At 47.9% G+C, this 12,740-nt stretch overlaps 1 protein-coding gene across 1 annotated transcript in view; it reads right to left on the bottom strand.

Annotated features, from left to right (window-relative positions):
- LOC135053517 (C-type lectin domain family 4 member F-like) overlaps nt 1–12,740 on the bottom strand; it is a 235,034-nt gene that overhangs the window by 79,169 nt on the left and 143,125 nt on the right. The window contains exons 7-8 of the mRNA XM_063957486.1: nt 4,707–4,861; nt 1,105–1,190 (exon numbers count right to left, since the gene is read on the bottom strand). Coding sequence (XP_063813556.1) covers nt 1,105–1,190; nt 4,707–4,861 — 241 coding nt within the window. The remainder of the gene's footprint in view (nt 1–1,104; nt 1,191–4,706; nt 4,862–12,740) is intronic.

The raw sequence follows: 12,740 nt of genomic DNA, 5'->3' as shown, positions 1-12,740 counted from the left end.
AGGTGAGCAGAGACACTGTTACAATAGACTTACAGGTACAGAGAGCGCAGGTGAGCAGAGACACTGTTACAATAGACATACAGGTACAGAGAGCGCAGGTGAGCAGAGACACTGTTACAATAGACATACAGGTATAGAGAGTGCAGGTGAGCAGATACACTGTTACAATAGACATACAGGTACAGAGAGCGCAGGTGAGCAGATACACTGTTACAATAGACATACAGGTACAGAGAGTGCAGGTGAGCAGAGACACTGTTACAATAGACATACAGGTACAGAGAGCCCAGGTGAGTAGAGACACTGTTACAATAGACATACAGGTACAGAGAGCGCAGGTGAGCAGAGACACTGTTACAATAGACATACAGGTACAGAGAGCGCAGGTGAGCAGAGACACTGTTACAATAGACATACAGGTATAGAGAGTGCAGGTGAGCAGATACACTGTTACAATAGACATACAGGTACAGAGAGCGCAGGTGAGCAGAGACACTGTTTCAATAGACATACAGGTACAGAGAGCGCAGGTGAGCAGAGACACTGTTTCAATAGACATACAGTTACAGAGAGCGCAGGTAAGCAGATACACTGTTACAATAGACACACAGGTACAGAGAGCGCAGGTGAGCAGAGACATACTGTAGGTGCTGATACATAGATGCTGATACATAGATGACTCTAATGCTGGGTGCAACCACACTGCCCGATCTGTTGGGACTGACGTCAAGAACTGGGAGGGCGTTTAGTTTACAGACAATCAATCACCGCCGGTTCAGGTGGTCGGCTGACCACCATTACACACAGCGATGCATGAATATATCTAACAAAATATTGTCCGTCAGGTGTGCTTCAGGGCCAAATTGATATGTCTGTGATCAGCGGCGTTCACAGATATATCGCTTGTACACACTGGCCAGCGATATATGTCAGCAATTGTGTATTCACCATAAGCCGCACCTCTGCTGTACAGGATGAAGAGTAGGGGAGAGCAGTGAGTGATGTGAAGTGCCTGAGGCCCAGGATGCTTGGACAACAAAACTCATCCCCCCCCTTCCCCCTTAATCCTTTTGTATAAAAAGTAGAAATCTGAGGAATACTCACTGAGTGGACATGTCAGGCCACTGCCACATCTTCCCAACCTTCCGTAAACCGATCCAGTAACTTTTAACATTCTTTCTAATTAATTCCTTTACAAAAGAAAAGACACAACATAAGACCAACATCACACAACTGGTCTGGTACCACCACACTGGGGTCACTCTCCTTTATATACATCACATCACACATCTGGTCTGGTACCACCAAGCTGGCGTCACTCTCCTCTAAAGACTTCACCTCACACATCTGGTCTGGTACCACTATGTTGGGTTCACTCTCCTCTATATACATCACACATCTGGTCTGGTACAGCCACGCTGGGGTCACTCTCCTCTATATACATCACACATCTGGTCTGGTACCACCACGCTGGGGTCACTCTCCTCTATCTACATCACACATCTGGTCTGGTACCACCACGCTGGTGTCACTCTCCTCAATATACATCACACATCTGGTCTGGTACCACCACGCTGGGGTCACTCTCCTCTATATACATCACACATCTGGTCTGGTACCACCACGCTGGGGTCACTCTCCTCTATATACATCACACATCTGGTCTGGTACCACCACGCTGGGGTCAATCTCCTCTATATACATCACACATCTGGTCTGGTACCACCATGCTGGGGTCACTCTCCTCTATATACATCACACATCTGGTCTGGTACCACCACGCTGGGGTCAATCTCCTCTATATACATCACACATCTGGTCTGGTACCACCACTCTGGGGTCACTCTCCTCAATATACATCATGTCACACATCTGGTCTGGTACCACCACGCTGGGGTCACTCTCCTCTATATACATTACACATCTGGTCTGGTACCGCCACGCTGGGGTCACTCTCCTCTATATACATCACACATCTGGTCTGGTACCACCAAGCTGGCGTCACTCTCCTCTAAAGACTTCACCTCACACATCTGGTCTGGTACCACTATGCTGGGTTCACTCTCCTCTATGTACATCACACATCTGGTCTGGTACAGCCACGCTGGGGTCACTCTCCTCTATATACATCACACATCTGGTCTGGTACCACCACGCTGGGGTCACTCTCCTCTATCTACATCACACATCTGGTCTGGTACCACCACGCTGGTGTCACTCTCCTCTATATACATCACACATCTGGTCTGGTACCACCACGCTGGGGTCACTCTCCTCTATATACATCACACATCTGGTCTGGTACCACCACGCTGGGGTCACTCTCCTCTATATACATCACACATCTGGTCTGGTACCACCACGCTGGGGTCAATCTCCTCTATATACATCACACATCTGGTCTGGTACCACCATGCTGGGGTCACTCTCCTCTATATACATCACACAGCTGGTCTGGTACCACCACGCTGGGGTCAATCTCCTCTATATACATCACACATCTGGTCTGGTACCACCACTCTGGGGTCACTCTCCTCAATATACATCATGTCACACATCTGGTCTGGTACCACCACGCTGGGGTCACTCTCCTCTATATATATTACACATCTGGTCTGGTACCGCCACGCTGGGGTCACTCTCCTCTATATACATCACGTCACATTTCTGGTCTGGTACCACCATGCTGGGGTCACTTTCCTCTATATACATCACACAGCTGGTCTGGTACCACCACGCTGGGGTCACTCTCTTCAATATACATCACATCACACAACTGGTCTGGTACCACCACGCCTGGGTCACTCTCTTCTATATACATCACACATCTGGTCTGGTACCACCACTCTGGGGTCACTCTCCTCAATATACATCATGTCACACATCTGGTCTGGTACCACCACGCTGGGGTCACTCTCCTCTATATACATTACACATCTGGTCTGGTACCGCCACGCTGGGGTCACTCTCCTCTATATACATCATACATCTGGTATGGTACCGCTAGGCTGTGGTCACTCTCCTCTATATACATCACACGTCTGGTCTGGTACCACCACGCTGGGGTCACTCTCCTCTATATACATCACGTCACATTTCTGGTCTGGTACCACCATGCTGGGGTCACTTTCCTCTATATACATCACACAGCTGGTCTGGTACCACCACGCTGGGGTCACTCTCCTCAATATACATCACATCACACAACTGGTCTGGTACCACCACGCCTGGGTCACTCTCTTCTATATACATCACACATCTGGTCTGGTACCACCACGCTGGGGTCACTCTCCTCTATATACATCACGTCACACATTTGGTCTGGTACCACCACGCTGGGGTCACTCTCCTCTATATACATCATACATCTGGTATGGTACCACTAGGCTGTGGTCACTCTCCTCTATATACATCACACGTCTGGTCTGGTACCACCACGCTGGGGTCACCCTCCTCTATATACATCACGTCACATTTCTGGTCTGGTACCACCATGCTGGGGTCACTCTCCTCTATATACATCACACAGCTGGTCTGGTACCACCACGCTGGGGTCACTCTCTTCAATATACATCACATCACACAACTGGTCTGGTACCACCACGCCTGGGTCACTCTCTTCTATATACATCACACATCTGGTCTGGTACCACCACGCTGTGGTCACTCTCCTCTATATACATAACACATCTGGTCTGGTACCGCCACGCTGGGGTCACTCTCCTCTATATACATCACGTCACACATCTGGTCTGGTACCACCACGCTGGGGTCACTCTCCTCTATATACATCATACATCTGGTATGGTACCGCTAGGCAGTGGTCACTCTCCTCTATATACATCACACGTCTGGTCTGGTACCACCACGCTGGGGTCACTCTCCTCTATATACACCACACATCTGGTCTGGTACCGCCACGTTGGGGTCACTCTCCTCTATATACATCACACATCTGGTCTGGTACCACCACACTGGGGTCACTCTCCTCTATATACATCAAACATCTGGTCTGGTACCACCACGCTGGGGTCACTCTCCTCTATATACATCACACATCTGGTCTGGTACCACCACACTGGGGTCACTCTCCTCTATATACATCAAACATCTGGTCTGGTACCACCACGCTGGGGTCACTCTCCTCTATATACATCACGTCATACATCTGGTCTGGTACCACCATGCAGGGGTCACTCTCCTCTCTATACATCACACATCTGGTCTGGTACCACCACGCTGGGGTCACTCTCCTCTATATACATCACGTCATACATCTGGTCTGGTACCACCACGCTAGGGTCACTCTCCTCTATATACCTCATACATCTGGTCTGGTACCACCATGCTGGGGTCACTCTCCTCCTATATACATCATACACCTGGTCTGGTACTACTAAGCTGGGGTCACTCTCCTCTATATACATCACACGTCTGGTCTGGTACCACCACGCTAGGGTCACTCTCCTCTATATACCTCATACATCTGGTCTGGTACCACCACGCTGGGGTTACTCTCCTCTATATACATCATACACCTGGTCTGGTACTACTATGCTGGGGTCACTCTCCTCTATATACATCACACGTCTGGTCTGGTACCACCACGCTGGGGTTACTCTCCTCTATATACATCATACACCTGGTCTGGTACTACTATGCTGGGGTCACTCTCCTCTATATACATCACACGTCTGGTCTGGTACCTTTATGATATGGTCATTTTCTTCTATCTTCGCCAGCGTCGCTCCGCGTTTTTTGCAGTATTCCTCAGCAATATATCTCATCTTCTCGTCACTGGAGAAATAGTAGCATTTGCCATTTATCTCCTTCCAGGTGCCTGGGCAGTAGCTAAACCCACCTGTGACAGAAGATGGTTATATATTAGTAATAAGAATTTGTACATTTAGATATATAATCTGCTGCATTACACGGGACCCTTTCTTTCCCATCTCCGTCTGGGTTCCCGTGTGTGAATGAGGGTCCTGGTTACGCTGTAGTAGAAGGTGACACTTTGTGGCGGCATAGAGGCGCTCTGCTCTGATCTCTTTGTGCAGCCTGGTATCTCTTTCCTATAAGAAAATACAAGGATCTAAGAACCAAAGACGGGATGTAATGCCGGCCGAGTCCCTGCGGGTTGCCGGCTGAACTCTGACTTTTTTTAAAGGGGAAATCACTGACAAGACATGGTTTTGCCCTGTAAGTAATTTCCCCTTTAAAAACCATCTCTTCTAACTAGAGATGTGTGGCGGGCACTTTTTGGGTTTTGTGTTTTGGTTTTGGATTCGGTTCCACGGCCGTGTTTTGGATTCGGACGCGTTTTGGCAAAACCTCCCTGAAAATTTTTTGTCGCATTCGGGTGTGTTTTGAATTCGGGTGTTTTTTTACAAAAACCCCTCAAAAACAGCTTAAATCATAGAATTTGGGGGTCATTTTGATCCCATAGTATTATTAACCTCAATAACCATAATTTCCACTCATTTCCAGTCTATTCTGAACACCTCACACCTCACAATATTATTTTTAGTCCTAAAATTTGCACTGAGGTCACTGGATGGCTAAGCTAAGCGACCCAAGTGGCCGACACAAACACCTGGCCCATCTAGGAGTGGCACTGCAGTTTTCTAACGAGAGGATGAGTGCTTTCATCCTCATGTGAATCTGAACCACTAGCCATGAACATAGGCCAGGGCCTTAGCCATTCCTTGTCACTCCATGTCGTAAATGGCATATTGGCAAGTTTACACTTCTCATCAGACGTTTTTCATTTTGATTTTTGGGTAATTTTACTGAACTTTTGTAGTATACTTGATGACACAGAGGTAGGTAAAGCAGTGGACTATTGTACCATACTGCTATATATATTATATACTGGTGGTCAGTGGTCACAGCAACATTCTGCACTGTCCCCTCCTACTATATACTGCGCACAACTAAAATGCAGCACAGGTATGGATGCATAGTATACTTGACAACACAGAGGTAGGTAGAGCAGTGAACTAGTGTACCGCATTGCTATATATATTATATACTGGTGGTCAGTGGTCACAGCAACATTCTGCACTGTCCCCTCCTACTATATACCGCGCACAACTAAAATGCAGCACAGGTATGGATGCATAGTATACTTGACAACACAGAGGTAGGTAGAGCAGTGGACTACTGTACCGTACTGCTATTTATATTATATACTGGTGGTCAGTGGTCACATCAACATTCTGCACTGTTCCCTTCTACTATATACTGCGCACAACTAAAATGCAGCACAGGTATGGATGCATAGTATACTTGACGACACAGAGGTAGGTAGAGCAGTGGACTACTGTACCGTACTGCTATATATATTATATACTGTGGTCAGTGGTCACAACAACATTCCGCACTGTCCCCTCCTACTGTATACTGCGCACAACTAAAATGCAGCACAGGTATGGAATGGATGCATAGTAAACTTGACAACACAGAGGTAGGTAGAGCAGTGGACTACTGTACCGTACTGCTATATATATTATATACTGGTGGTCAGTGGTCACAGCAACATTCTGCACTGTCCCTTCCTACTATATACTGCGCACAACTAAAATGCAGCACAGGTATGGAATGGATGCATGGTATACTTGACGACACAGAGGTAGGTAGAGCAGTGGACTACTGTACTGTACTGCTATATATATTATAGACTTGTGGTCAGTGGTCACAGCAACATTCTGCACTGTTCCCTCCTACTATATACTGTGCACAACTAAAATGCAGCACAGGTATGGATGCATAGTATACTTGACGACACAGAGGTAGGTAGAGCAGTGGACTACTGTACCGTACTGCTATATATATTATATACTGGTGGTCAGTGGTCACAGCAACATTCTGCACTGTTTCCTTCTACTATATACTGCGCACAACTAAAATGCAGCACAGGTATGGATGCATAGTATACTTGACGACACAGAGGTAGGTAGAGCAGTGGACTACTGTACCGTACTGCTATATATATTATATACTGTTGTCAGTGGTCACAACAACATTCTGCACTGTCCCCTCCTACTATATACTGCGCACAACTAAAATGCAGCACAGGTATGGAATGGATGCATGGTATAATTGACGACGCTGAGGTAGGTAGAATCAGTGGACTACTGTACCGTACTGCTATATATATTATATACTTGTGGTCAGTGGTCACAGCAACATTCTGCACTGTCCCCTCCTACTATATACTGTGCACAATTAAAATGCAGCACAGGTATAGATGCATAGTATACTTGACGACACAGAGGTAGGTAGAGCAGTGGACTACTGTACCGTACTGCTATATATATATACTGGTGGTTACAGCAACATTCTGCACTGTCCCCTCCTACTATATACTGCGCACAACTAAAATACAGCACAGGTATGGAATGGATGCATAGTATACTTGACGACATAGAGGTAGGTAGAGCAGTGGACTACTGTACCATACTGCTATATATATTATATACTGGTGGTTACAGCAACATTCTGCACTGTCCCCTCCTACTATATACTGCGCACAACTAAAATGCAGCACAGGTACGGATGCATAGTATACTTGACGACACAGAGGTAGGTAGAGCAGTGGACTACTGTACCGTACTGCTATATATATTATATACTGGTGGTTACAGCAACATTCTGCACTGTCCCCTCCTACTATATACTGCGCACAACTAAAATGCAGCACAGGTATGGATGCATAGTATACTTGACGACACAGAGGTAGGTAGAGCAGTGGACTACTGTACCGTACTGCTATATATATTATATACTGGTGGTCAGTGGTCACAGCAACATTCTGCACTGTTCCCTCCTACTATATACTGCGCACAACTAAAATGCAGCACAGGTATGGATGCATAGTATACTTGACGACACAGAGGTAGGTAGAGCAGTGGACTACTGTACCGTACTGCTATATATATTATATACTGGTGGTCAGTGGTCACAGCAACATTCTGCACTGTCCCCTCCTACTATATACTGCGCACAACTAAAATGCAGCACAGGTATGGATGCATAGTATACTTGACGACACAGAGGTAGGTAGAGCAGTGGACTACTGTACCGTACTGCTATATATATATATATATATATATATATACTGGTGGTCACAGCAACATTCTGCACTGTCCCCTCCTACTATATACTGCGCACAACTAAAATGCAGCACAGGTATGGATGCATAGTATACTTGACGACACAGAGGTAGGTAGAGCAGTGGACTACTGTACCGTACTGCCAACATTCTGCACTGTCCTCCTACTATATACTACTATGCAGCACATATATGGAGCGTTGTCAGGCAAGGGAACGTAGATATTTGCAGCACACTGAGCACAGATATTTGCAGCACATTGAACACAGAAACTGAGAGAACGCTGCACGTCCTCTCGCTATCATCTCCAATGCACGAGTGAAAATGGCGGCGATGCACGGCTCCTTATATAGAATACGAATCTCGCGATAATCCGGCAGCGGGATGATGACGTTTGGGCGCGCTCGGGTTAACCGACAAGGCGGGAAGATCCGAGTCTGCCTCGGAACCGTGTAAAATAGGTGAAGTTCGGGGGGGTTCGGATCCCGAGGAACAGAACCAGCACATCAATAATTCTGAACACCTCACTCTTCACAATATTGGCTCTCATTCCGAGTTGATCGCTTGCTAGCTGCTTTTAGCAGCAGTGCAAACGCTAGGCCGCCGCCCTCTGGGAGTGTATCTTAGCTTAGCAGAAGTGCGACCGAAAGGTTAGCAGAACTGCTACAAAAAATTCCATGCAGTTTCTCTTACATCCTAGAGGATGCTGGGGACTCCGTAAGGACCATGGGGTATAGACGGGCTCCGCAGGAGATATGGGCACTCTAAAGAACTTTTAGTATGGGTGTGCACTGGCTCCTCCCTCTATGCCCCTCTTCCAGACCTCAGTTAGATTCTGTGCCCAGAGGAGATTGGGTGCACTACAGGGGAGCTCTACTGAGTTTCTCTGTAAAAGACTTTTTGTTAGGTTTTTTATTTTCAGGGAGCACTGCTGGCAACAGGCTCCCTGCATCGTGGGACTGAGGGGAGAGAAGCAGCCCTACTTAGTGGATAGGCCCTGCTTCTTAGGCTACTGGATACCATTAGCTCCAGAGGGATCGGAATGCAGGTCTCCCCCTGCCGTTCGTCTCAGAGGCGCGCCACCGTCCTCCTCGCAGAGCTGGAAGATAGAAGCCGGGTGAGTATAAGAAGAAAGAAGACTTCAGATCTTCACTGAGGTAAGCGCGCAGCGGTAACGCGTTACACACATGACCGGCACTGATGGGTGCAGGGCACAGGGGGGGGGGGGGGGGCGCCCTGGGCAGCAATATATACTTCTGTTTTGGCATGTTATGACACATAGGGGCTGCGGAGTCAGTGGATGTGTTCATCCCCCACCATTATTTGTGAATTTGAGCGGGACCGAAGCCCGCCACTAGAGGGGGCGGAGCTTGGTCGCACAGCACTAACCAGCATCATTTTCTCCACAGTGTACTGAAGAGAAGCTGTCTCCCTGGACTCTCCCCTGCAGAACGGTGATACAGGGCATTTTGGCGCAGTGAGTGTATTACACGATTGATTATATATGAAAGCGCTGTTTATCTGGGAATTCTATCCAGTGTCAGTTGGCGCTGGGTGTGTGCTGGCATACTCTCTCTCTGTCTCTCCAAAGGGCCTTGTTGGGGAACTGTCCCCTTATAGATATATCCCAGTGTGTGTGTACGGGTGTCGGTATGCGTGTGTCAGCATGTCTGAAGCGGAAGGCTCATCCAAGGAGGAGGTGGAGCAGATTATTGTGGTGTCTCCGTCGGCAACGCCGACTCATGATTGGTATGATATGTGGAATATTTTAAATGCTAATGTGACCTTATTGCATAAGAAAATGGACAAAGCTGAGTCCAAGGAAACAGCAGGGGGTCAATCCGCGGATTTGACTGAGTCACAGGGCCCAAAAGCGTCCCTTTTCACAAATAGTAGACACTGATACCAACACGGATTCTGACTCCAGTGTCGACTATGATGAGGCAAGGTTACACCCTAAGGTGACCAAAAGTATTCATTATATGATTATGGCAATAAAAGATGTTTTGCATATCACAGATGACCCCTCTGTTCCTGACACAAGGGTATGCATGTTTAAGGAAAAGAAACCTGAGTAACCTTTCCCCCATCTCATGAGCTGAACGAGTTATTTGAAAAGGCTTGGGAAACTCCAGACAAGAAAATGCAGATTCCCAAGAAAATCCTTATGGCGTATCCTTTCCCTGCAAAGGACAGAATACGGTGGGAATCCTCGACCAGGGTGGACAAGGCATTAACGCGTCTGTCCAAGAAGGTGGCGCTACCGTCTCCAGACACCGCGTCCCTTAAGGATCCTGCGGATCGTAGACAGGAGACTTCCTTAAAGTCTGTTTATGCGCATACAGGGACTTTACTCAGACCGGCAATAGCATCGGCATGGGTCTGTAGTGCGGTTGCAGCATGGACAGATATCTTGTTGGCTGACATGGATACCCTGGACAAGGATACCGTTGTCCTGACTTTAGGTCACATTAAGGACGCAGTCTTGTATATGAGAGACCCTCAAAGAGACATGGGGCTGCTTGGTTCCAGAGCCAATGCCATGGCAGTTTCGGCAAGAAGAACTCTGTGGACCCGCCAATGGTCGGGTGATGCCGATTCAAAAACGCATATGGAGGTTTTACCTTACAAGGGTGAAGTTTTGTTTGGGGATGGACTTGCGGACCTGGTTTCCACAGCTACCGTGGGTAAATCTACATTTTTGCGTTATGTTCCCCCACAACAAAAGAAAACTCCACAATTTCAGATGCAGTCCTTTCGGTCGCATAAGTCCAGAAGAGGTCGGGGCTCCTCTTTCCTCGCCAGAGGTAAGGGTAGAGGTAAGAGAACACCTGCTTCGGCTAGTTCCCAGGAGCAGAAGTCCTCCCCGGCTTCTGCTAAATCCACCGCATGAAGCTGGGGCTCCACAGAGGGAGTCCGCACCGGTGGGGGCACGTCTTCGACTCTTCAGCCAGGTCTGGGTTCTATCAGACGTGGATCCTTGGGCATTGGAAATTGTATCCCAAGGTTACAAACTGGAGTTCGAGGAAGTGCCCCCTCGCCGATTTCTCAAGTCGGCCTTGCCAACCTCTTCCCCGGAGAGTGGAGTGGTATTAGATGCAATTCAAAAGCTGTGTCAACAGCAAGTGATTGTCAAGGTTCCCCTAGGCCAATGGGGAAAAGGTACTATTCAACACTGTTTGTGGTCCCGATGCCGGATGGTTCGGTCAGACCAATTTTGAATCTGAAATCCCTAAACCTATACTTGAAAAAGTTAAATTTCAAGATGGAATCACTCCGGTCTGTGATATCCAGTCTGGAAGCAGGGGAATTTATGGTGTCGCTGGACGTGAAGGATGCCTACCTTCATGTACCCATTTTTCCTCTTCATCAAGAATACCTGCGTTTCGTGGTACAGGACTGTCATTACCAGTTTCAGACGTTGCCATTTGGGCTTTCCACGGCCCGAGGATTTTCACCAAGGTAATGGCGGAAATGATGGTGCTCCTGCGCAAGCAGGGTGTCACAATTATCCTGTACTTGAACGATCTCCTGATAAAGGCGAGATCAAGGGATCAATTGCTGAAAAGCGTGTCACTCTCACTGAGAGTGTTACATCAACATGGTTGGATTCTCAATCTGCCAAAGTCTCAGTTGCTTCCGACGACTCGACTGTCATTCCTAGGCATGATTCTGGACACGGAACAGAAGAGGGTTTTTCTACCAATAGAGAAAGCCCAGGACATCCGGAGCATGGTCAGGGACCTGCTAAAGCCAAAAAGAGTGTATGTTCACCAATGCACTCGGGTTCTGGGAAAAATGGTTGCAGCCTACGAGGCCATCCCCTTTGCCAGGTTCCATGCGAGGGCATTTCAGTGGGACCTTCTCAACAAATGGTCAGGGTCCCATCTGCACCTTCATCAAAAGATAAGCCTTCCCCCAGGGCCAGGGTGTCTCTCCTGTGGTGGCTGCAGAGTGCTCACCTTCTAGAGGGTCGCAGGTTCGGCATTCAAGACTGGGTTCTGGTGACCACGGACGCGAGCCTCCGAGGATGGTGAGCAGTCACAAAAGGAAGAAATTTTCAGGGGATTTGGTCAAGCCAGGAGGCTTGTCTACACATCAACGTACTGGAATTGAGGGCCATATACAATGGCCTATGACAAGCGGAGTATCTTCTTCGCGACCTACTGGTTCTGATTCAATCAGACAACGACACGGCCGTGGCTCATGTAACCCGCCAAGGCGGGACAAGGAGCAGAGTGGCAATGGCGGAAGCCGCCAGAATTCTGCACTGGGCAGAAAATCACGTAAGTGTTCTGTCAGCAGTCTTCATTCTGGGAGTGGACAACTGGGAAGCAGACTTCCTCAGCAGGCATGATCTCCATCCAGGAGAGTGGGGACTTCATCAAGAGGTCTTTGCAGCGATAGCAAGTCTTTGGGGACTTCCTCAAATAGACATGATGGCGTTACGCCTCAACAAAAAGCTTCGGAGGTATTGTGTCAGGTCAAGGGATCCTCAGGCAGTGGCGGTAGACGCCCTAGTGACACCATGGGTGTTTCAGTCAGTCTACGTATTCCCTCCTCTGCCTCTCATCTCAAAAGTGTTGAGAATCATAAGACGAAACACAGTACAAGCAATACTCATGGT

This window comes from Pseudophryne corroboree, chromosome 1, assembly GCF_028390025.1.
Source record: "Pseudophryne corroboree isolate aPseCor3 chromosome 1, aPseCor3.hap2, whole genome shotgun sequence".
Taxonomy (NCBI): Eukaryota; Metazoa; Chordata; class Amphibia; order Anura; family Myobatrachidae; genus Pseudophryne; species Pseudophryne corroboree.
Note: the sequence above shows the minus strand (reverse complement) of the source record. Positions and strands in the feature narration are given on the sequence as shown.